Source organism: Pangasianodon hypophthalmus, chromosome 14 (assembly GCF_027358585.1).
Source record: "Pangasianodon hypophthalmus isolate fPanHyp1 chromosome 14, fPanHyp1.pri, whole genome shotgun sequence".
Classification (NCBI taxonomy): Eukaryota; Metazoa; Chordata; class Actinopteri; order Siluriformes; family Pangasiidae; genus Pangasianodon; species Pangasianodon hypophthalmus.
The window spans coordinates 15,953,117-15,974,641 of NC_069723.1; the positions used below are offsets into that span (position 1 = coordinate 15,953,117).

General features: G+C 37.9%; 2 protein-coding genes across 4 annotated transcripts in view; one reads left to right on the plus strand and one right to left on the minus strand.

The window, feature by feature from the left end:
• Positions 1-528: 528 nt before the first annotated feature.
• On the minus strand, positions 529-18,811 carry tnfrsf19 (tumor necrosis factor receptor superfamily, member 19). 2 transcript variants are annotated; one of them, XM_026934692.3, is made up of 10 exons: positions 18,313-18,811; positions 17,432-17,519; positions 16,997-17,107; positions 10,783-10,961; positions 9,919-10,004; positions 4,882-5,043; positions 4,046-4,171; positions 3,791-3,893; positions 2,877-3,163; positions 529-1,630 (listed from the first exon to the last, which is right to left on the minus strand). In XM_026934692.3, the coding sequence occupies exons 2-10, from the start codon at positions 17,495-17,497 to the stop codon at positions 1,626-1,628; spliced, it is 1,125 nt and encodes a 374-aa protein (XP_026790493.1). In that variant the 5' UTR covers positions 17,498-17,519; positions 18,313-18,811; the 3' UTR covers positions 529-1,625. The 2 variants fall into 2 exon arrangements, with proteins under 2 accessions (XP_026790493.1, XP_026790492.1); XM_026934691.3 differs by having other exon boundaries at positions 3,791-3,896; positions 18,313-18,806.
• Positions 18,812-20,626: 1,815 nt separating this feature from the next.
• The window catches only part of sacs (sacsin molecular chaperone), a 30,892-nt gene continuing 29,993 nt past the window's right edge, over positions 20,627-21,525 (plus strand). For both annotated transcript variants that reach the window (XM_053239780.1, XM_026935067.3), the window contains exon 1: positions 20,627-20,867. The gene's annotated coding sequence lies outside the window, so the exon portion shown is untranslated. The remainder of the gene's footprint in view (positions 20,868-21,525) is intronic.

Consider the following 21,525-nt stretch of genomic DNA (forward strand, 5'->3'; position numbering starts at 1 on the left):
TGTTAGTGAACACTTCTCCTTAACAGAAAAAGGAACTTAATAATTAGAATGAAATTAAGCCCTCTGTGACATGTATAATATGCACTAATTATGCCTCATTTATTTATTAATTACATACGTATACACCTAAATCCCTGCGAGAACTAATTTCCAATGGAAATCCTGCATGAGTTCATTTTAATATTTGATGAGAATAATGTGTAAGTGAATAGATATTTCATTTGACCTGAGAACTTTTGTACACTGTGTTGAATGTAATATTTGTGCTTGCTGTTATTGTGACTGGTTCCTTAAGTGTTCTTCCCTTTCTGAGAGGGAAAATGCAGTGGGTTCCACAGAGAACCATTAAAGGTTTCCAAGGTACTCCCAGAGGAACAAACCAAATACTTTTAAATTGATTTAATTGTCTACTCACATTTAATCACTCAGGTGCTGCCATGTCTGTGTTTTTCAAAAGCTCAATGCGCAGTTAATGTCATTCCTAGTGTAAGGTTTTCAAGGAACGATCTACAATTAACAACTTGTCAATTTTGTGTGTTTTTTTTTTTTTTTTTTTTTTTGACTAATCTCTCCTTTCATCTTTTTGTTCGTGGTCACTGCCTTAACTCAAAGCTCCAGACATGTGATCACAAATTCCCTGCTTTTTCCCCCTCTACAAAGCGCCTGTGGAATGTTGGCTAAATTCCTCCGAAGTGTCTTGATTGTTAAGAAGCTCCATTAAATTATGGATTTTTTTTATGGAACGTTCCTGTCAAGAATGTACTGGGGATTTCCGTTAAATCCCTTTAGACTCACTGAGATAAAACTGCTGTAGATACAGACTGTAACCAGCAACATTAAATTACAGGTAAACTACAGAGCTTCACATTTTTGTATTGAATTATGGTTGGAAAACATTTGTTGTAATTGAAATAACTTTTCATGTATGTATTACTCTTGTTCAATTCAGTGATCTTGTTTATTTATTTACAAATATGAAAAGCAATAAAGTTCATGTTCAACAAAGAATGTAAGTGCTCATTAAGCATAATTATGAAAAAGTGACTGACCATGGGCTATCTACATTAGAAAAATATTATCCTTCTATTTTCTATAATACAGTATCTACAAGGGAAAAAAGGAAATGGCACAATAATTATGTCTTGCCTGTTCAGATTTTCCAAATTGTAACAGAGTAAGGCACATTCATGGCTCTTCAAAATATGTTCATTCAGACATTTTCAGAAGTCTGCATTTCTCCATATTTCTGTTTGTTTCAGAGTCAAAGTCCTGCATGCAAAAAAAAAATATCTGATTCAGCTTCATCACTCTTTGCAGGTCACTTCCAATACAGTGTGGCATTGCACAAAGATTTTTTTGTTGATTGTTTGGGTTCCTCAGTCTATTTCCTCTATATCTGTTTTGGTTATTTTTATGGGTCACATTAATGTTTATGTACAGTGTCTGGTCTGATTTGGGCTGGATAACCATGGGCCACAGTCTGCTGGGGAGATAGAGCACATCACCTGGCTTTCAGGATGTGTGTGTGTGTGGCCTTGTATAATCTGAGCTGGCATCTTCCTCAGTGCCTCCTTTTCACATCCAGAGCAGTTCTTAGGGATAAACGCGAGCTAGATAAAACCAGGTCATCCTACAGAGGAAGAGCAGATGTTCATGAAAAACAAGACTTACTTTATGAAAATGAAACACTTTACTAGAGTATTAATATGATGTTTTCATTTACAAAAATGTTTTCTATAGTGTACATCTAACTCTATTCTTTTAGAAAAGAGTTCATCACGGATTCTTTCTATGGTTAATAGCTCTAGCTTAAAGGAGCTCGAGGAGTTCTACTCGGAACCTTTTCCAAAAGGTTTTTCTCAATAAATAAAACACTTGCACAATCTGAAAACTGGTGTAATAAAACCAATGTTTTTCCAGACCAAGATGTTTAACAACATCAAATTGACATTGTTTCCAAGGGGAAAATCTAATCATACTTTGATGTTCATCTTTTCACCAAAGGCCCTTTGTTAAAGCTGCCAGACAGAGTGGGTGTTTAAATGCACTCTCCTCTGCTCTTAACTCCAAAAGATCTATTTGTCTACTGTTCTGCTTTTCTTACATTAAAGGTGCAGTTTCATCAAACAGTACTGAGGTAACATTAAGCTATGGAGTAATTTCGAACTAACTGGCAGAACACAATTTTCTAGTCCAGTAGTAGCATTTTTTGTTCTAGTTGTTGATTAGCTAGTTAATTTAAGAGGATGATCAGGAGTGATAGTGTTAGGTGTTAAGTATCTGTTAAATTAACACAATGAATCACTGAATGATCAAAATAGCTAACTGTTAGAGGGAGCATGACAGCTGACCTCTAGTATTTAACCTAATAAATAGCATCAGCCGATAGGAAAATAACAAGCGCCAAATGCATAAATGCAGCTATTTAATTCAAATTTACAGTATCTGGACCACTTTACACTCATTACCATTAACTATTTAGCTAGAAATTTTCAGAAACAATGTGAACTGAGCACTTTCTGTGTCTGTTGCTTTTGTGATGATTGTTTTACGGTTAAGTAATGTTAACTGGTTCTTCCAAAGAGTGGTTTACAAATAGAAAAGCAAAATCTGTTTTATCATACCATGTACAAAGCATGTACATTTTAATTTGCCCAATAAATTAGCTACAAAATAAAGTGAAGATGTTACAGTTGCTTTTCCTCAGTTTGAAAAAAGAAGTTTCTACTTTATCAAAAGGGTAGTTTGGCTGTAGCTTGGCTGTTTTTAATAATGAGTAGCTTGTAGCTTGACAAGTTGCAAAGTAGCTTCGCCAACACTTTCTATTAGCAAATTGCCATGTGACTGAAATATGTGCATTACTGTGGACCAATTACCTTCCACTGTAGACAGATGTTGCTGTGCCAAACAGCTGCCATCCTGTAAAAGCTCTGAAGAGAGCTTAGTGGAGACCAAAGATGACCCATGCTGTTCTTTCTCGCTCACATTTTCTGCCTCATCTTCCTCAGAGGAAGAGTTGCTGCTATTTGTGGGCTGTGGCCTGAGGTGAGTCTTGCCTACAGTATTCTCCATGAGTGGTAATTCCTCTGAGAACTCCACAGGAAGAGGTTCAGCAGCTTGTTCCATATCACATTGGCTGTTCCACGCTGACTGCCGTACAAGTCTGGGATAAAAACAAATGAAGGAAGTGTAAGAGCATGCGATACTTGAAGGGAAAATGGATTTGCATAGATATGTAGTCTTCTAACACCTGGTTAAAGCATGGACAACTGAATATCTGGAGCAGCAGTAAATCAGATTTATGACAAAAATCCTGACTAAAATGTATATATGGGTGATTCCACAATTGCAGTGCCATTTAGCCCTTGAAAATCATAAAAATTATATCATTGAAACCGTGAATTTAAATTAATAAATGTATTAACCCATCTTAGAATACAACATTTCAATTTTTCTGTTTTTTTTTTTTTTTTTCCGGACAATGGCTGCATTTTGACCTTAAATTAAGAACAGGGTTAGAAGTAACCAGGTAAATTGTTTAGCACAGAATTAAGGATTAGATTAAGGACATTCTATTGATTTACTTAAAAGTTCATTTTAAATTAATAATTTACTTCTGATCTCTAATTTGGATAACAGGATTGTCACCCCATATTGTCATACCGATATCACCCCAATCAAGGAATCGGCCACAAACTACTGAAATGATGCCACAATGAAACTAATCAGGTTAAAATAGTCTAACAGGCATTCTGTGCATCACCTACGACTGGTTCTTATAACCACATACCTCTCATTCAGACTGCTTTGTGACTGAAAGGGACTGTTGCCTTGGCCAAGCCTCTGGCCACATGTGTCTTCACAACACAGGGAGGGAAGCAGATGCACAGGACCTGCTATTTAACACAAATATCATATTACAAAATCGTATTGCAATGTAACAGCTACACAAAATCAAATATGAAGCACAAAGCCCAATACAAGCAAAGACCATATACACTACACAGTATTTTATGTGGTAATTGAGTACATCAGTGCAACTCACCACACGTTTGTTCAGGGATGTGCTGACAGTAGCAGCAGGGCCGATGGGAAAAGTCCAGAACTTGTCGCCGATCCAAATAGGATAGCTCAGCTCCAATAAAGGAACCATCCTGAGATCTGAGTGATGCTGTAACATTGAATTAGAGAGTTTATTCCAATACCGGGTTTAACATATGTCTAGAAAATATAACTATAATTGTACCACTACATTCAATTATGGTTATTATAGATAAGAACTTACTGATGTGAGTGTGAGGGGGAAAGGAAATTTTCCAAAATGAATAACAATTAACCTCAATATTAGTTTGCATCTAAGGCAACATTCATATTGTAGGGCTGAAGCAGCACAAATCAGATGTGACAGATATTACATTTTTTTCACAACTGTGTGAATACAACATGATTTTTATCTGGTTTTAAATGGGATACATATTTGATATGCCACCATATTTGATTTGCCAGAGTAGAGTAGAATTCATGTTCTTTTTTTTTCATAACACGTCAATGTGTATGTGCATATCACCTCATCCATATCTCTCAACACAGAAGGGCCAGTAACAGCTGCAACAACAGCTTTATTACCCTGATCATGAACAGCTCACAACAACTGTAATGATAGACTGTATAGAGTGTTGTGCAAATATGATGTTTTTTATCACATATGCCAATCATGCATGTAATGTTATAGATTTTGAAAATGTGTGTATATGGGTCCTTTCAGGACAGAAAATCCAATCAGAAGAAACAACAGAGAATTAGAAACCATTTAATGAATATTAAATCTCACTTCCTTTTACAGAGGAAGGGCAAAGTGTCTTGTCAGTTCATTTTAATTACCAGGCTTTTTCTCCAGGAGCTGCCTCTTGCAGTAGATGACACAAAGGATGAATAGAGCCAGGAGGACGGTGGCCAGAGCGCTGCAGATGACCGCAGCTAGTGCCATGTCTCTGGGGCTGGTCACTGTGGAAGGGATGGGCACCAGATTCACACGTCCACCGCCTGAAAAGCATGAGAAACACGGGAGAAAAGGATAAATGCAGGACCAATCCTGCAGATTGGAAAGCTGTAGGAGGTGGTTTTATTGGATGAGTACCTTAGATATTACAAAGTATTTTGCTGTTGGTAGACATTTAATCTTTAGCTATTATATCTATCTGACCCATTATATCTAAGTTACAGCATATATTCCTATAATGCCACTGCTCATGACTCATTCTCGTCAAGATTCAGACTGTGGCTGTGAATGTTCTAGTTCAAAGTGAAGACACCTTCAAGCTCTAGGGGAGTTGGGGGTGCACATTCTTAGTCTGAGATGAGTGTTCACCCCTAACCCCAGGGCAGTCGGGCCTTTACTTGCCAGTCTGACGACTCCGTTATTAAGCATCTGCACAGACAGCGCGAGGGAATGTACGCAGAACATAAGAAAACATCTGCCACGTATTATTCACTCCCACCATGTCCTCATGTACTAGAACTCTCCCTTTTGCAAAACCATACACCTCATTACTCTGAGCAAAACTGAGGGAAAAACCATCTAAATTGCATGAATACCTTTGTGTCAAAGTTAGAATTCAGCTAAGTAAGACCAATTAAAGGAAGGTCACAATGTTTGACTGACAGCATAATTTTCCTGTCACATGCTCTAGAACAATGCAGAGCCTTCTTTGAAGACATTTTGGCCAACAAAGTTGGATGTCAGAAGACCTGGTACATCAGTTTGAGAGCAAAAACATGCTCGATCCCAAATGCGATATTTCTGCCAAGTTAATGAGATCAATAGGTTTAATACCAAAGCAAATGTGTCTGTCTCAATGAACTCTGCCCCTCCTTATCAAGGCCATTTTTCTTCTCTGAAAAGGGCATTACCATTCTGCCCACTGTCTATTTTAACATACGAAACTGCTGCTTGTTTCTGTGGCTGTCGCACACCTGGAGCATAAGCACTTCTCATCTCCACATCTTCTTTCATTTTTTTTCCACACAGGCTTTGAAAATCTAGTTAATATTAGAGAATGATAAGTTTTCATTCCCTTCATAATATAGCCTCCTTTCATGTGGTGTTTCCATCATTTTTTCCACCTTCAGTGTTTCAAAGAATTAACCATGCATTTGATAGAGAAAGATAAAGTGCTTTGAAGCTGCTTTGTGTAAAAGTATTGTCGGTATCTAATGAGGTTAAATATTAACCAATTATTTATTTAAGGGCTTTTCAATGGATGCACACAACCATTCTTTATTTGTTCTTGAACATATTAATCATAGAGTAAATTTGGGCTTGGCCTTTTGCAAATTCAAACTCTTTTAGCACTGCACTGTAAACAATACACGATCTGTTCAAAGTAATATGACGTGGAAACAATTTTTTTTTGGAAAAAGAGTTCAAAGAACCAAAAAAAGCATATAGTCAAGTTAAAAAATGTTTATACCCTAAAGATAAAATGATGAAGACAAAGAAATGTATTGTATATCGACAAGGCATTCAGTGTGTAAGGGTTCACAGATGTTCATTTATTGTCATGAGGTATGTATTTTAGATATAAATTTTTTTTAAAGTTTGCATTTCTTTTCTCAATGTTATATTAATATAATCTAATAACATGTACATCAGCATTTTGCCTTTATAACAGCCTCTTTTAACACCTCTGATTTTGGATCTTCTCATATATAATATATTGTACACTCACATTCACACACTGTGTTCTTCAGATCAGGTCTGCAGACTGAGAGTCATGAAAAGACTTCTTGTCACAGGATACACTGACATATCATTTTTGACTGGAATTAACTTTTTTTTGTACATAAATATTTAAATAGAGGCACATTTCCTTTTTCACATTTGAAAACCATGGGGATGATTCAAATTTTTTACATTCAACAGTATATATAGTTTTATTAATATGTTGATGAATAAATCGATTTATCCATATTAAATTGATCCAGGTTTCTGTAGGCTACTTAATTAGAAAGTAGGGGTGGAAAAATCACTAGTCCAGACACCTGGAACAAGCAGATTAGGAAAAAGTAATCCTAATGATGAGAGGATGAGAGAACAGAACACCGAATCTCTTAGCCAAAACTTTGGCCAACGACTTGTGGTCACCTGCCAATTTCCACCCATCATCCAATTTCCAATATCCACCCAGCTCTCCCCATCATACGGCCTACCACCTGGGGAGGGTGAAGGCTACCGTGTGCTTTCTCCGACACACTTGAAGCCAGCCAACCAATCACAGGGCAGCATGACACAGCGTAGCACGATAACAGGAAAATGCTATCTGCCCTCTTCTACATACATGAGCTCACAGACACCCACGATTGGCTAATGTCACTGTGATTGACAGGAGAGAGAGAGAGTACCATCACTTCCACCCAGAGAGAATACTGAGAAAAGAGAATACTGAAAAGTTTTGTTCTCTCACTTCCATTGGATTTCTTTGCCTATTATGTAAAATGTTTGCTTATTAAACCAGCATGACAATGACAGGGACTTCAGTCCTCCACTGCTTTTTCTCTGTGCCAGCAAATCTGCCCCAGCTGTGCTCCCCTAAGACCTCTCTCTCTCTCTCTCTCTCTATCAAAAACCAAACCTCTCCCAGTGTTATCAGCTCCCACACAGCTGCAGCAAACAGACAAAGGCTGGCCCATTGAAGAGATCTCACCTGCTGATCTTATCAGCTGGCCTCAATGCCAATAGACTACTCCTTTTGATATGTGCGCTGCGGTTGTTGACTTTGGAGAATGCCAAACTCATATACATGCACTTGAGGTTGACAACAACGACACATGGAGGCCTGCCAATGGAGGATGACTATGACACTTCAGTCTAAATATTAATAGGCAAACCATATCTTGTCCTTTACTTGTAAAATATACAATATTTTATCTCACTTTTTATACATTTACAACTTTGAGCATTCTAAACTGTGTATTGAGGTTACAGATTTCAGTGTTTAAGCATTACTTTATATCAGATATTCACTGGATGAGAGCTTACAGGAAGGAGCATGGAGGTCTCTTCTGGAGACAATTTAAATGTGCCAAGAACAGAGTGTATGGTAATGGTTTGTAATGGCTTCCATGTTCCCAGCTATCAAGGCCTTTGTGGACTACATCATGTGTGTTCAAGCATGAAAACCAAAACTAAACACAAATCACTTCTCTAAAACTTATTCCAACAGTATTGAATCATGTCATTAAAAAATATTTAGAACGCAATAATCTCCAAAGACAGTCAGTGCCTATTTTCATTACTTTTACCTTTTATCAACTTAACCATAGTCTCGTGTGACTACTTCAACTGGCTTAACATTGGTTCATATGGCTAGACAGGACAACTGGAGAGGAGCCTTGCCAAATATTTAGAGTTCTCTCACGACAAGAAGAGACAACAGCAGATGCGATACATTAAAGCAGCCAGAAGAATCCATAAAATGCCTCTCTGTTTTCCTCCCCCTGTTCCTGAGACGGAGGGACTGGAGTGGGTTCAGATTTATGGTCTTCTCTGAAAACAGGCCTATGTGTGCAGCTGTGTGCTAGCCCCAGGCCTGCATGCCGTGATTAAAGTAATCTGGCCTTTACGTTTTCACCACTTTGCGGCAGATAGAGGGATGAAGAGTAAAGAGGATGGGCTGTTCAACCCCTGTGAACAGGTTCCATGGGGACAGCAGAGATTTTGTTTTGGCTGAGATTAAATTGTGAATCTCTGGAATCATGCACGTGTGAAGACAAACTCTCACAAATGTGCATCTGGTTCCTTGACTACATTTTTCTATCAACCTCTGTCAACACAACATGGAGTTATAAGGTGTTGTAAGAGACAGCTTACATAAAGTTCATAACCAAGAGTGCTGCGGTTTTGCCTATGCATCTGACAAAGGCATGCTAAACCTGGCTCAAATTCTCTCTCTCTCACACACTGCCAAAATCTTCACAAGAAGCAGCTGCTCACTCCGGAGTCTTCAGGAAGTCACACTCGATTATGAGGAGTTTAACATAGCACGAAACTCCTGTATGCCTAGCAACAACAGACACATAATTCCACGTCGTTACTCAGTTATGGGTACAATGAGACTCATTAGCACTGCTGCATGATTCTCTAGAGAATGAATAGATACTGTTAATGTGTAATTGTATAATTTGTTTTTATATGACTGATTGGTTTCCTCTTAAATTTTGTGGCTGACTGACTAATAACTCAGCTAGTACACGTACAGATAGCCAATATCGGCACAATCTTTAGCACGTTGTTAATTGAGAACACATCAGCACAACATAGCTTTGGATCACTGTTAATGTATTAAAGCTTTTAACAAGTCAATATTTCTTCAGCTACTTATTGTAGTCAGCCATCTGTTTTTGACTAAACAACACCCCAAGAATGTTAGTTATGTCAAGATTAATCACGGGAGGAAACTTCAGCGGAATCTGCTTATCGCATGGTGAGATTGTTGAGAATAAATAAATAATAATGTGTTATAAAACACATTGAGTGGTTTAAATCACACGTTATACTCAATGATGGCTAAAAAGAGCAGATGATAAAAACGACATAGCAAATAAGGTCACAGTGATGCTGTTGAGATGTAAAATCAGATTTCAACAATTCAACAGCAGTGTGATGTAAAACTGAAACAATCAATTTATAAACTTCAGAAATTCAAAATGAGGATTTTTAGGCTTTTCTTTGGTTGTAAAACATTTCTAGGCAAGCCGATAAGACTGACTGAGCAGGACCTATAAAATGTGCCATATATCTTGATAGTTTATGTTTTGGGACAATGGAGAAATAATTTTGCAGATGGGTCATATTATGAAAACATTATCCTTAGAGATCAACTGAGAGATTTATAAATCAAATTCTATGAGAGTACTTACAATGCGGCTCATAAGGCGGTGGTGGATCTCCACATGGGATACACTCCATGTCTTGAAATCCACTTAGCTTTGTTTTCCTGTAAAACCTGCAATGCGTAGTGACATGAACAGGAGGGAAGAAGTCAAATAAGCATGGCACAATGTGTGTGTGTGTGTGTGTGTGTGCGAAGACGCTTTGCAATATAAAAAAGCAAGTTCCGAACAGTTCCTCTAAGTTGTGACTAAATGGATGTGAAAAGGACTTAATGAAGGGTAAACAAGAGTGATAAAGTGACTAACTATCAAGACTGAACTGGCACTCTAGGGGGACGAGAAATATTCACACCATTATGAATTACTTTGTAAAAAGCCTAACATGTTTTAGCATTGACTGCATGTCTGGGCTTTTCCTGTACTCTGGTATCTCGTATCTGACCTTAACTTTAACATCAGAAGGTTTTATGTGCTTTACTAAAGCTAGAGGGTGAGTTCTTGACCTTAAAGAGCTTCTCAGAAGAATTTTCAAAGAGGCTCAATCACCCATACCACCTCACAGAGCATCACAGAACAATTATTTTGGAGGGAACAGTACATTTCCATGATTCCTACACTTTAATATATATATATATATATATATATATATATATATATATATATATATATATATATATATATATATATATATATATATATATACAGGGGGAATTCCCAGTGAGCACAAAGACTTGAAAAAGACATCTTTGCCTATTGGTTAATGAAACGTCAAGATATGGATTGAAAGTTTTTAATACATCTTTATGAAGACATAAAAAGATGACTGCTCTAGATTTGATACCTAATGTAAAAAAAAAAATCACTGCACACTAACAATTCATGTAGACTCACCCAGGCAGGCATTCACCACACACAGCGTTGCTGGTGCTGGAGCAGTTGGATTTCTGGAAGCGGTTGAGGTCGGCACAGTCAAGGCAGGGTTTACACTTCTGCGAACTTTGGTCCTCTTTGAAGCGGCTAGCCTTGCAGGGCACACAATGGGCATCCTCTCCATAGCCGAAGCCACATTCCTGCAGGGATTAACGGAAGATATCCCACCGGTGAGAGAGGCCAGGGGAGGGAGGAAGGGGGGGTTAGAGACTACAAAAAAGCGTCAATGTGGACTAACAAGAGTCGGCAATGAAATAATGATCCCGGTGTGTGAGATCTCCAAGCGAACAAAAGCCGTCCTTCTTTTCATACTCCAGCGTACACTGGCAATAATCTCCCTGACTCTCTCAGGATCCATGGGCAGCCTTCTGCTCTGGGACCAGTGAAAGACTAGGCATTATAATGAGAAAGGCCCATGGGGATGCCTATTGTTGGTTTATTGCAAAGTTATTGTGTAAGGGTTTTTTCTGTGTGTGACCTCCCTTCATCTAAAGCAAAGTCTCTTTGAGAGGGCGGATTTAGACACTGAAGAGAAAGGGAATGGTTGTTTATAGATCAGAGGTGACATTAGCATGTTTAAGAAAATCTCTGAGACATGTCTGATGATTTACTTTTAGTGGCAGTTCGCCTATAGCTGAAGTATCCCATGGATATGTTTATGGATATAAGATTCATATTTATCAAATATGTATCAAGGGGTACAGAGTAAGAGCACTGTTCTAGGGTTATCAAAGTTTCTCCATAGTATCATAGTTATAGATAAATGTCTGGAGCATAGGAAATGTTTTTAAAGCATATTATGTGGAGAAGCAGTTTTCAAGACACAGATTAATCCCTTTCCTATTTCCCATTTGAAATTAACTCCAAGCTTGAGCTTGGAAACTCAACACAAATTGGGTAAAACAAGCTGCTTTAAAAAATTTCTCGTCCTTATACACATATTATCCGCTTGAATAACAGGAGCTGAAAAACAAGAATGACAAAATGCCACAACAAGCAAAAGTATAACAGTTAAACAACAATCTTGTCATCATTTTGGCTGAACCACGATGAAAAACTTTTAACTTGTTCAGCTTGATTTTGATTTCTTTGACCCTGATGTTTCTCTAATTTGGTCATGACTTTTTGTGATGAGACAATGTAACTAAACTATGCTGACTCTAAAATTTAAACAGACGTCTTAAGTGTCTTGTAATCATGGTCAATCCAAACAGTTTGTACCTCCTCTACTTCTCGAAAAACATAACTTCCAAAAGTTAACTGGCCAGATATGGTGTAGGACTTGGTCTGCACATTTCACCATTAATCATGTTCCATACTCATGAGTGAACTATGCTTTCACTTATTTCTGTATTAAAAATTATAGAATGGAGCTTCTGAATGGCTGCAATGTGAGGGCAGTAGGAATCTGTCATTAGGGATGATATAGAGAAAATGTTTTATGAGGATGTTAACAAAAGCAACAACTCAACACCGTAGTGGCACAAATCTGAAATAATCTATAATTTATAACTGTGAAAAGGATTTTTAGGCTTTAAAAAAAGGCATTTATTTGGTTGTAAAACTTTTGTGGACAAACCGATAAGACTGAATGAGCAGAACATTTCCTCCATTCCATATAAAATGTGCCATATTCCTGATAGTTTATGTTTTGGGACAATAGAGCAATAATTTGTGCAGATGAGTCATGTCATGACGTCTTAAGTGTCTTGTAATCATGGTCAATCCAAACAGTTTGTATCTTGTCCACTTTATGAAAAAAACACAGGCTTATTCCAAAAGCTAACTGACCAGAATTGGTGTAGGACTTGGTCTGCACATTACACCATTAATCATGTTCCATATTCACTATGCTTTCACACATTTCTGTATTAAAACCTATAGAATTATACAATTATATTAATTGGCTGCAATGTGAGGACAGTATGGAAGCAGGAATGTGGCTGTTGATGTGGCAAAAAATGACATTTAACCATGTTTTCACAATATACAACATTAATCACCATATTGTTGTAGAAGTGTCAATTCCCAAGATATTGTTAAAAAAAGCATCTTATGTAAGTAATAAAACATGATGGAGCATGCTGTTATAGAAAAGTAATCAACAGCATGGTGTGAAGCAGAGTTAATTTTACCACTCCAAAAATGGTGATAATTTTCCTTTAACAGCATGTCCTGCAGTGTTTTATTCCTCTTATACCACAGCCCGTGATATTAATTCAGTAAAGAATGCCATGTTGTACTTTTTAAACATTTAAAGTTTACACTGTTCAATATTTTTATATTGTATAATTTAATAAAGTTTAGACAGTAGTTTGTTTTGTGCCATGCATCAAAACTGTTATACCACATAGAGTAGATGACAATTGATATATTTGTCATTTCTAATACTAATAAGAATGTACTTGCACAGAAGCAAGTGTCTATTTTATCTCCTTTTCATCTAGTGTAGTTGTTCCTTTGCAAAGAATATAGATCATCAGAAGAGCCACACATTTTGAACCATCATTACATGCCTATGGCATAACTGCTGATAAAGAGATATATGGAGTGCGTATTGCTACTAAATGTCTGTTGGTCTGTGATTCCAAACTGAAAATGTTCTTCATATCTTCAGAGTAAATGGTACAGTTCATTGAAATCATATCACTAAAAATGGCAGCAGTTTCCACATTCCAGTGGATGTGAAAAACTGAGAGAAAAATAAAAGGACCTCTATGGCATGACATCAGTCAGTAGCTTTGTGTCATCCAGCTGCCCTTTCCCCAGTGAGAGTACATTTTCAGCCTCACCACCACACAGAGCTGCATTACACACACAGGCTCATATATCATTAACTTTAAGGTCAGTGTCAAACTGTGGCCTTCTCTCTCCACCCAGATACTGTTTCCCATCCTAGACACACACTGGGCTCTGAATGTGGGCACAGATTCCTGGCCTGTCAGATAGAGTAAACGATGGGAGCCTTGCCCTGAACCCACGCCAGAACACCAGGAATCAGACATTTTTCAGCCTCTGCAGCCAATAAGCCCAATTTGGCCTTCTTGGCGTGGACCGGCCCAACATAACACACAGGCGGAGGTGTTAGAGTACAATGGCAGCTGTTGCTGCCTGCCTGTCCCATATAAGGCCCTTCTCTTCAATGGGGCATTACAGCTAACTGAGGAACAGGGAGGGAGGGCTGGACAACAAAGAGAGAGGAAAGAAAACAAGCATAGCCCGGCTCTGTTTGTGGGCACCATGCCATCGTTGGGGAGATAACCAGCAGCAAGTCTGGAACCACTCCGACTTGTCTTTTTAGAGCTTTCACGCAGCATTGAGAAGGGGTTTGGACAGTTTATTGGCCTCCAAATCAAAAGTTATGTGAAGGAATCTAGATGTGAAACTTTTTGGTTATATTGGATCTGTACATAATAGAGGAATGCTGTTAAAACAAATATCATCTAATTCAAACTGCCACGCATAGACCTTTTGAGCAGATAGCTGAAAAAAAAACATATTTTATATAAAACCTCCTCTATGTCAAGATATGACAAAATGTTTTCCAGCTAAAAACCTGCTTCACGTACACCAACACCTATCAGCTCAGAAAAATCTTAGCACTCTCCAAATCAGCACCCACAAGATACCATTCTGCTCCTATCTCGGCATCTGATTTTAGTGAAGATGTCAAGTGAAAAACAGGGAAGTAGGGCAATTGAAGAGAAAACTGGGTGAAGCATGAGCATGTTCAGACACACCAATGTTTAAAGGGCTTTTATTCAGGCCCTGGAGAATTCTCCAACTCCCTCAATTACTGAAAAACCTGTCAATTTACACGCCTTCTCAAAGAGCTTGAGGGTGAACTTTGATCGAGTTGCGAAGCTTTTTTTTATTGCTTTAATTTTGAACTTAATCTGCCATAATGAGACACAATGACGTGTGAATTAAAGTAGAGCCGTGTTTTTAAACTGTCCTCAGTGGTGAATCTTTTGTAAAGACAATTATGAGTAGAGTGGTTCAAGAGGGATTCAAACAGATGCAGGAATGAAATATGTTTATGAATGACGTTATGATGTAACAGTTCTAATCAGAACATCTGCAGGACTTTGATGAAACACTGGTGGAATGTGAGTTCTTCCAAAGTTTATTCCATTTAGAAAAAGATCCTTTGTATACTTAAGGATTAGAGACACACACTATTGCAGGGTTCTACATAGTACCTTTAAGTGTTCCCCCATAGAGTCAAATGAATAATCCTAAAGGTTTATAATCTCATAAATCATGTATAATCTTAGTATATAATCTAAATTATTACCTTATAAGTAAGACTGATAAACAAATGGGCATGCTATTATCCACGATGGGGTAGTTATTTTCCTATAACATCATGTCTTATAGTGTTTATTCCTCGTATACCACAGAAATTTGCCAGTACTAAAATGTTTTATTTATTGGGGAACAAATATTGCACATTTTATCTGTTTACAATTACATTTATTGCTGTGGAAATTGGGTTTCTGTTATAATGACAGCAGCTTGTAACAGTCATCTCACCAGCCTCTTTTTTTCTCTCCTTTGAAGTTAATAAGACGAAAAAAATGCAGCTTGTCATGTTACCAAGAAACCGCAAAGCCCACTGTCTTGAAGACTTCGCAGTGTCTGGAAACTTAAAGGCAGAGCTTTACCTCTGACTGTTACAAAGCGCTGACACTGGAGATTCCGTCTAATACCACAAATCTGTCTTTGTGGAAAGTCTGCCACATAAGTCCCTGTGTACGTTTTTACTATAGAAACAATAACGTATTAGAATGAGCACATGAATTTGAACTTGTCATTTGCCTTGCAGCTGGAACTATCATCAGAGCTGCTGTTATAGAAAATTAACACCTTCAGATTACAAAATCCAACAGCACTGTGGTATAAAACATTCTAACAGTCATTACATAAAGGAAGTACATAGCTTGCAGGAAAAAAAAACATTAATTCATTCTTTCATCTTCACTAACTTCTTTATCCTGATCAAGGTCATAATGGATCCAGAGCATATCCCAGGAACAGTGGGCAAGAAGCGGGGACACACCCTGAATGTGTCCATCACAGGGCACCAGTCACACACTCATTCACACCTAGAGGCAACTTAGCATAGCCAATCCACCTACTGGCATGCTTTTAAGATGTGGGAGGAAACTGGCAAACCCAGAGGAAACCCACACGGTCACAGGGTGAACATGCACAAAGACCATAACCTATGCTCAGGATCAAAACAGGGACCCTGGAGGTGTGATGCTACTCTCTGCACCAAACCCAGCTGGTATTCCAGTGGGAAAATAAAGCTACTAATTGATCTTAGCCCTATTACTTATAGCTACAAGCTGACCACAGATAAAAGTGCACATTTGTGAGTACCAAGATATACCAAAATGTTTAAATTATGTCAATCTCATGTCCCTTACCTTAGCTTATAATACAAAAGCTTATGATTTAACACCTCAGGAACAACAGTTCCTCTTTACAAGGACGACAACATAAAAAATGGCCTTTCAGAATGAACAAAAACAAAAACAGCAGAATCAGATGAGACCCAGGCGTATGGGTGTAACTGTTTAAAGCGTGGCCACCACTCTACAAAGGAAAGCAATGTTTTATCTTCACTCTCTTCGAGGAGGAAGCAGTAAATAATTGAGTACGACACACTATTCAAAGCATTGATATCCCTTCTCTAAAGCTGTATTATTCTATGGGCCTATTTAGTAGGGGACTCTTTCTTAAAGCTTCTGAAACCACATAAACTTCAAGACATTACTTTGGTGAATTCTTCTCTTTTATGACTACTTTTCCTCAGTGGCTCCAAGCTCCAGGACCACACATGTTTACTCTTATTTTAAACATTTTCCCAATCTTGTTGAAGAATAATATCCTTTTTTAAAATATATATACAAGAGGTACAATGTGATTTGGCACTTTCCTGGAGCAAAAGTTTTGTTATATTGTTATTGTTTTGTTATAGTGTTATTGTTTATTAGATTTCTGTCCTTCCTGAGGTTTTTTTTTTCCGCATAAAAATAGTCTGAGTGTCTAATCCAAAAGTAATTTGAAACCCCTCCAATAAGCAAATAAATAATTTCAACAAATAACACTGTGTTATATCCATGACATGGTACAGGACAAAAAAACAGAGCAAAACATGCCAAACCTTTGATAGTTCTTGTCCGGCGTCACACTGCCTACAGGCAATGCAGTTCCCGAACTGATCCTTGTATTCCTGCTCCCTGCATGCTCTTCTTTCCTCTGCCATTATGGCAACCTGAGACGGAAATAAAACACGATCTCCCATGGTTAAGAATTCCAACACTTCAACACAGCATATCAAAGCCATTATATGGATCATTTCCATGCTGTGCTAAATCCTAAAGGAGTACTGTCATGACACCAACTCCTGCATCCTGAGTAAGGATCAAATACTTTCCGTTAACAGGCACCAAAAGCCAAATCCACATTTTGTACAACTCTCCAACCCCTCAACTTTTTGGGCTTTTTTTTTTATTGACTTCATATATGTGTTAAAGGTTTTCTTTTACTGGCTAGCTCTAATGTAAATCAGTGTGTCTAAGCTGTGTGTGAAACCTACTAGTAATAAGTGTAGGAAAAGTATCTTCAGAAGAGGAAAGCTGCTGAGTCCTGATGCCAGAGTCATGCTGAAGTTCTCCTCACGTACACTGTGAAATTAACATAATTAGAGTCAGATATGAACACAACTCCAGCATATTGCAGGATCCAAATGTCTGTAAGTCACATGAAAGAACAACATATGTAGCCTAAATATATATGTTCTCCTACACGAAATATATGTGCAATATTAACATATATATAAAACATATATAGTAATGGCAAGTTTAATATTTCCATTAAAAAAGTCCATATTTCAAATTACAAAAGCATATTTTGAAAAATATACATAGATATATTTAATTTCATATTTCGCACCAGAGGTTTCTGTGAAACCACCGAAATCATGAAACATACAGTAATAAAATGTTTACATGATTATTAATTATTTACATTTTCATACAGCTCATGTGGCTGACACTTTTATCCAAAGCCACAGGACTCACAGGGTTAAGGGTCTTGCTCAAGAACCCAACCCAATTATAAGATGATTTCTACAGTGTAAACCCATATGAGGATGGGTTCTCTGTTGAGCCTGGTTCCTCTCAAGGTTTCTTCCTATCACCATCTCAGGGAGTTTTTCCTTGCCACCGTCGCCCTGCTTGCTCATCAGAGACGGCACACACACACACTTCACTTTACTTTTGTTTGTGTAAAGCTGCTTTGAGACAATGACCTTTGTAAAAAGCGCTATACAAATAAAAATGAATTGAATTGAATTGAATTTCCTTTTGTATTGTGAACTAAAATAAATTAAACAAACACATGTTGACCATTATAGGCTACTTGTGACGTCATACATTTTAAAGTAGCCTATCAAAATAAAGTTATTTGTTGTCTTACCACAAGTGATAGTGTCCCTGAGTTCGGGTCTTTTTATCAGTACTGTAGTCCTGGAGGATCTTTCAGTATCCTCACGCGCTCATTTCACGGCGGCTTGTTTCTTCCTCCGCAGCGTGTGTGTGTGTGTGTGTGTGTGTAAGCACCGCGCCGGATCCAACACGAGCTCCGTGTTCAGATCAAAGACAGCGTGCCTGCGATCAGACAGACCCTTGTAATCTGATCTCCGATCAGCGCGCGCATCAAAGCTTTAACCAGCTCGCGGACAAAAGGCGCTTCACACTGAACTCAGTGATGCACCTCTTCCCAAGTTTTCATCCTGAAAAGATGGAGACTATTTCATGCGTGTGATTCGTGTAAGGTCCTAGCTCGTCGCTGTGTTCGTGTGATCCTAGCTCTGTGTGTGTGTGTGTGTGTGTGTGTGTGGTGTTTGCGCGGTTGGCTGTGTGATGATGCGGCTCTGAAATCCTCGCTCATCTGCGCGCTCTACAGGCGGCGTGACGTCACCCCGAGCGCTGCGATTGGCTGACCGCTCTGGCCGCGTGCACGCGAGGCAGAAACTTTGTTTCACAGGAAAACTTTGATGTGCAACCAATCCATAACTGCACAAGCTACACTACTACTGTAATGGATTAATAGCTCTTCTACAGATCCTAATATACAAAGAAAAATAACTGCAGCACTAAAATGACTGCTAAATGTGCAACATGTCATAAATATGATTCGGTAAGTGTGCAGAAATTGCACAGGAGTGTGATATGAGGTTAGGGGTGGCTGGAATTTGGGGAGACAAGGCTTATGGCCACTTCCCTGGTGCAGTTGGCACATTGCTTTTTCTTCACGTTAATAAAAGCAGGAAAAACAAATCCAAATCAAGAAATTTGAACAGCAGTTTGCAAGTTAATTTCAAACATTTTATACTAATTACGCAAGTTTATCAATAGAACATTCAATCCAAATAAAATCACTTTATAGCAATAATGTTTAGCTTATTTATACATTATGTTCCACAATGTAAGCCAGCTGTACAAACCGTAGAGGAAGGTACAATCCTTTTAATGGAATAATTAATCAGTTAACTTAATAATAATAATAATAATAATAATAATAATAATTCAAGTACAGAGTGATTAATCGTTTGTAGTCCTCTGCATGGCTCATTATGTGAAAATTCCTTATAAAAATATCTACCACTTAGTTACATCTCAAATCCATTCCAGTGCCCAGTTTCAGTATAATGATGTGAAGGAGTATACTGCCCTCTAGTGGTCATCTGAGGCTATGTTCCTATTCAATATCAGGATTCTGTTTACCATGAAACATGAATATATAATACATTTCAAACTTGGCCTTCAAAGCCTGTATCTGCCAGCTAGGTTCTGCTAAATCACTGTACTGTTAACTATCACTATATAAATAATATTTGCATAGGCTACATAATCACATTGTTGTATAGCCTGCTATAATTTATATGACTTTATACGAAATCACTGCAAAATATATTCAAATGATCGGCTTTTTTTTTTTAAACAAATAAACAGATAGAAGCATGCTTGAGATCTCTAAATCTGGATTTCTCAAACATTTGGAGCCACTTGACCCCTTTCACACCTTGTGATCATGCACAGAATATCAAGAACCCAATCCAAATATTCACATATTATGCACACCAGACACAAGTATATACTCAAATCATATTTAATTACTGGAGCTTTATATTCTTGAACCTTCCAGCCACAGAACCCAAACCAGGAACACTGTTTCACAAAATTACACAAATTTCTAGGCATTATTTTAGAATAAATCACATGACCAGTAGCTGATGGTAGTTGCTTGGGAACTCCCTAAATTAGCTCAGGGAACTTCTGTGAAAGACAAGACTGTTTTTTAGATCTAAACCTTGCACATGGATCAGGGACCCCATCCTAAATTAACTGAAAAGCAAATAGCTGATATAATAAACCTAAATTACAGTGTGTTTTACAGGCTGATGTAGTATAGACCTGGGATTGATTGATTTGTTTGTTTGCTTGTTTGTTTGTTTGTTTGTTTAGAAATGGTCTGTCTTGCACAAGGATCAGGGACCCCATCCTAAATTAACTGAAAAGCTAATAGCTGATATAATAAACATAAATTACAGTGTGTTTTACAGGATGATGTAGTATAGACCTAGGATTGATTGATTTGTTTGTTTGTTTGTTTGTTTAGAAATGGTCTGTTTTTGTGTAATATAAAAGTATTAGTTTGAGTGTCTGCATTTCTTGTGAACCCCTGTCACTTTAAGAGCTCTCAGTATCACCGCTGCAGGAGATGTATGAGATGCAGGAGAATGAGATGCACATGAGGATCCTACCCTGGGGATTCAGAATGTCCCGGATCACAACCTACACTGGCAACACAAATTCGATAGACTAGTCGACCTCCACAGACTGACTGTCTGTGCTTGGCCTCAAATTACCCATGACATGCGCATTAGATGGCGAGGTAAACTTGGGAGTGAGAGCTGCAGAGCTGTAGGAGAGTGATGATGGTGCTGAAGCTGCATGGAGCAGGATGTGGTGAGTGTGCATCCACTTACTGCGGCAGTTTCATACTGGACACTGCAATCTATATCCTAGCTTTGCTGCATTACCGATTACTCAGTGCGTAATTCAGTGTAGTGTTGACAGTAAAGACTGTGATTTGGGTTGTTGCTCTTGATAAACAAAGTTACTGGGAGATGTTGTGCAAAGCGCCCTTGTGCTAAGGTTGGATGATGTCATCGGAGAAGAGAGCGTCATACTGCGCAATAGAGTCTCACGAGCGCAAAATAGACTGTACAACGATGAATGAATAAGCCAGGCTATATAATTACTTATTTGATATATTTCATTTATACAATATGTTTATTTGTGGTAGCCAGCTAAAGGCGCAGGCACCTGATCACATCCATATGGATAGATAGATAGCCATATATATATATACACACACACACACACACACACACACACACACACACACACACACATATATATATATATATATATATATATATATATATATATATATATATATATATATATATATATATATATATACATGCAAGACAAATGGAAAGATAATGCTTTCTAATAGGCCTGTATTGAGTATAGGTGCAGTGCAATGTGCATGTATACGCATTCACAATTACAGTATGAATTTGATTGTTTGTTTCTGGTGTTGTTTTGTCAGTGGTGT

What these genes read in the sequence shown, in the direction of transcription:
- tnfrsf19 (XM_026934691.3), bottom strand. Translation starts at nt 17,497, where the DNA reads ATGACTCTGGCATCAGGACTCAGCAGCTTTCCTCTTCTGAAGATACTT. An exon ending in CATCCCTGAACAAACGTGTG is followed by an intron (nt 3,897 to 4,045) that starts GTGAGTTGCACT and finishes TGTGTTAAATAG; the next exon opens with CAGGTCCTGTGCATCTGCTT. An exon ending in CAAAGCAGTCTGAATGAGAG is followed by an intron (nt 3,164 to 3,790) that starts GTATGTGGTTAT and finishes TTTTTATCCCAG; the next exon opens with ACTTGTACGGCAGTCAGCGT.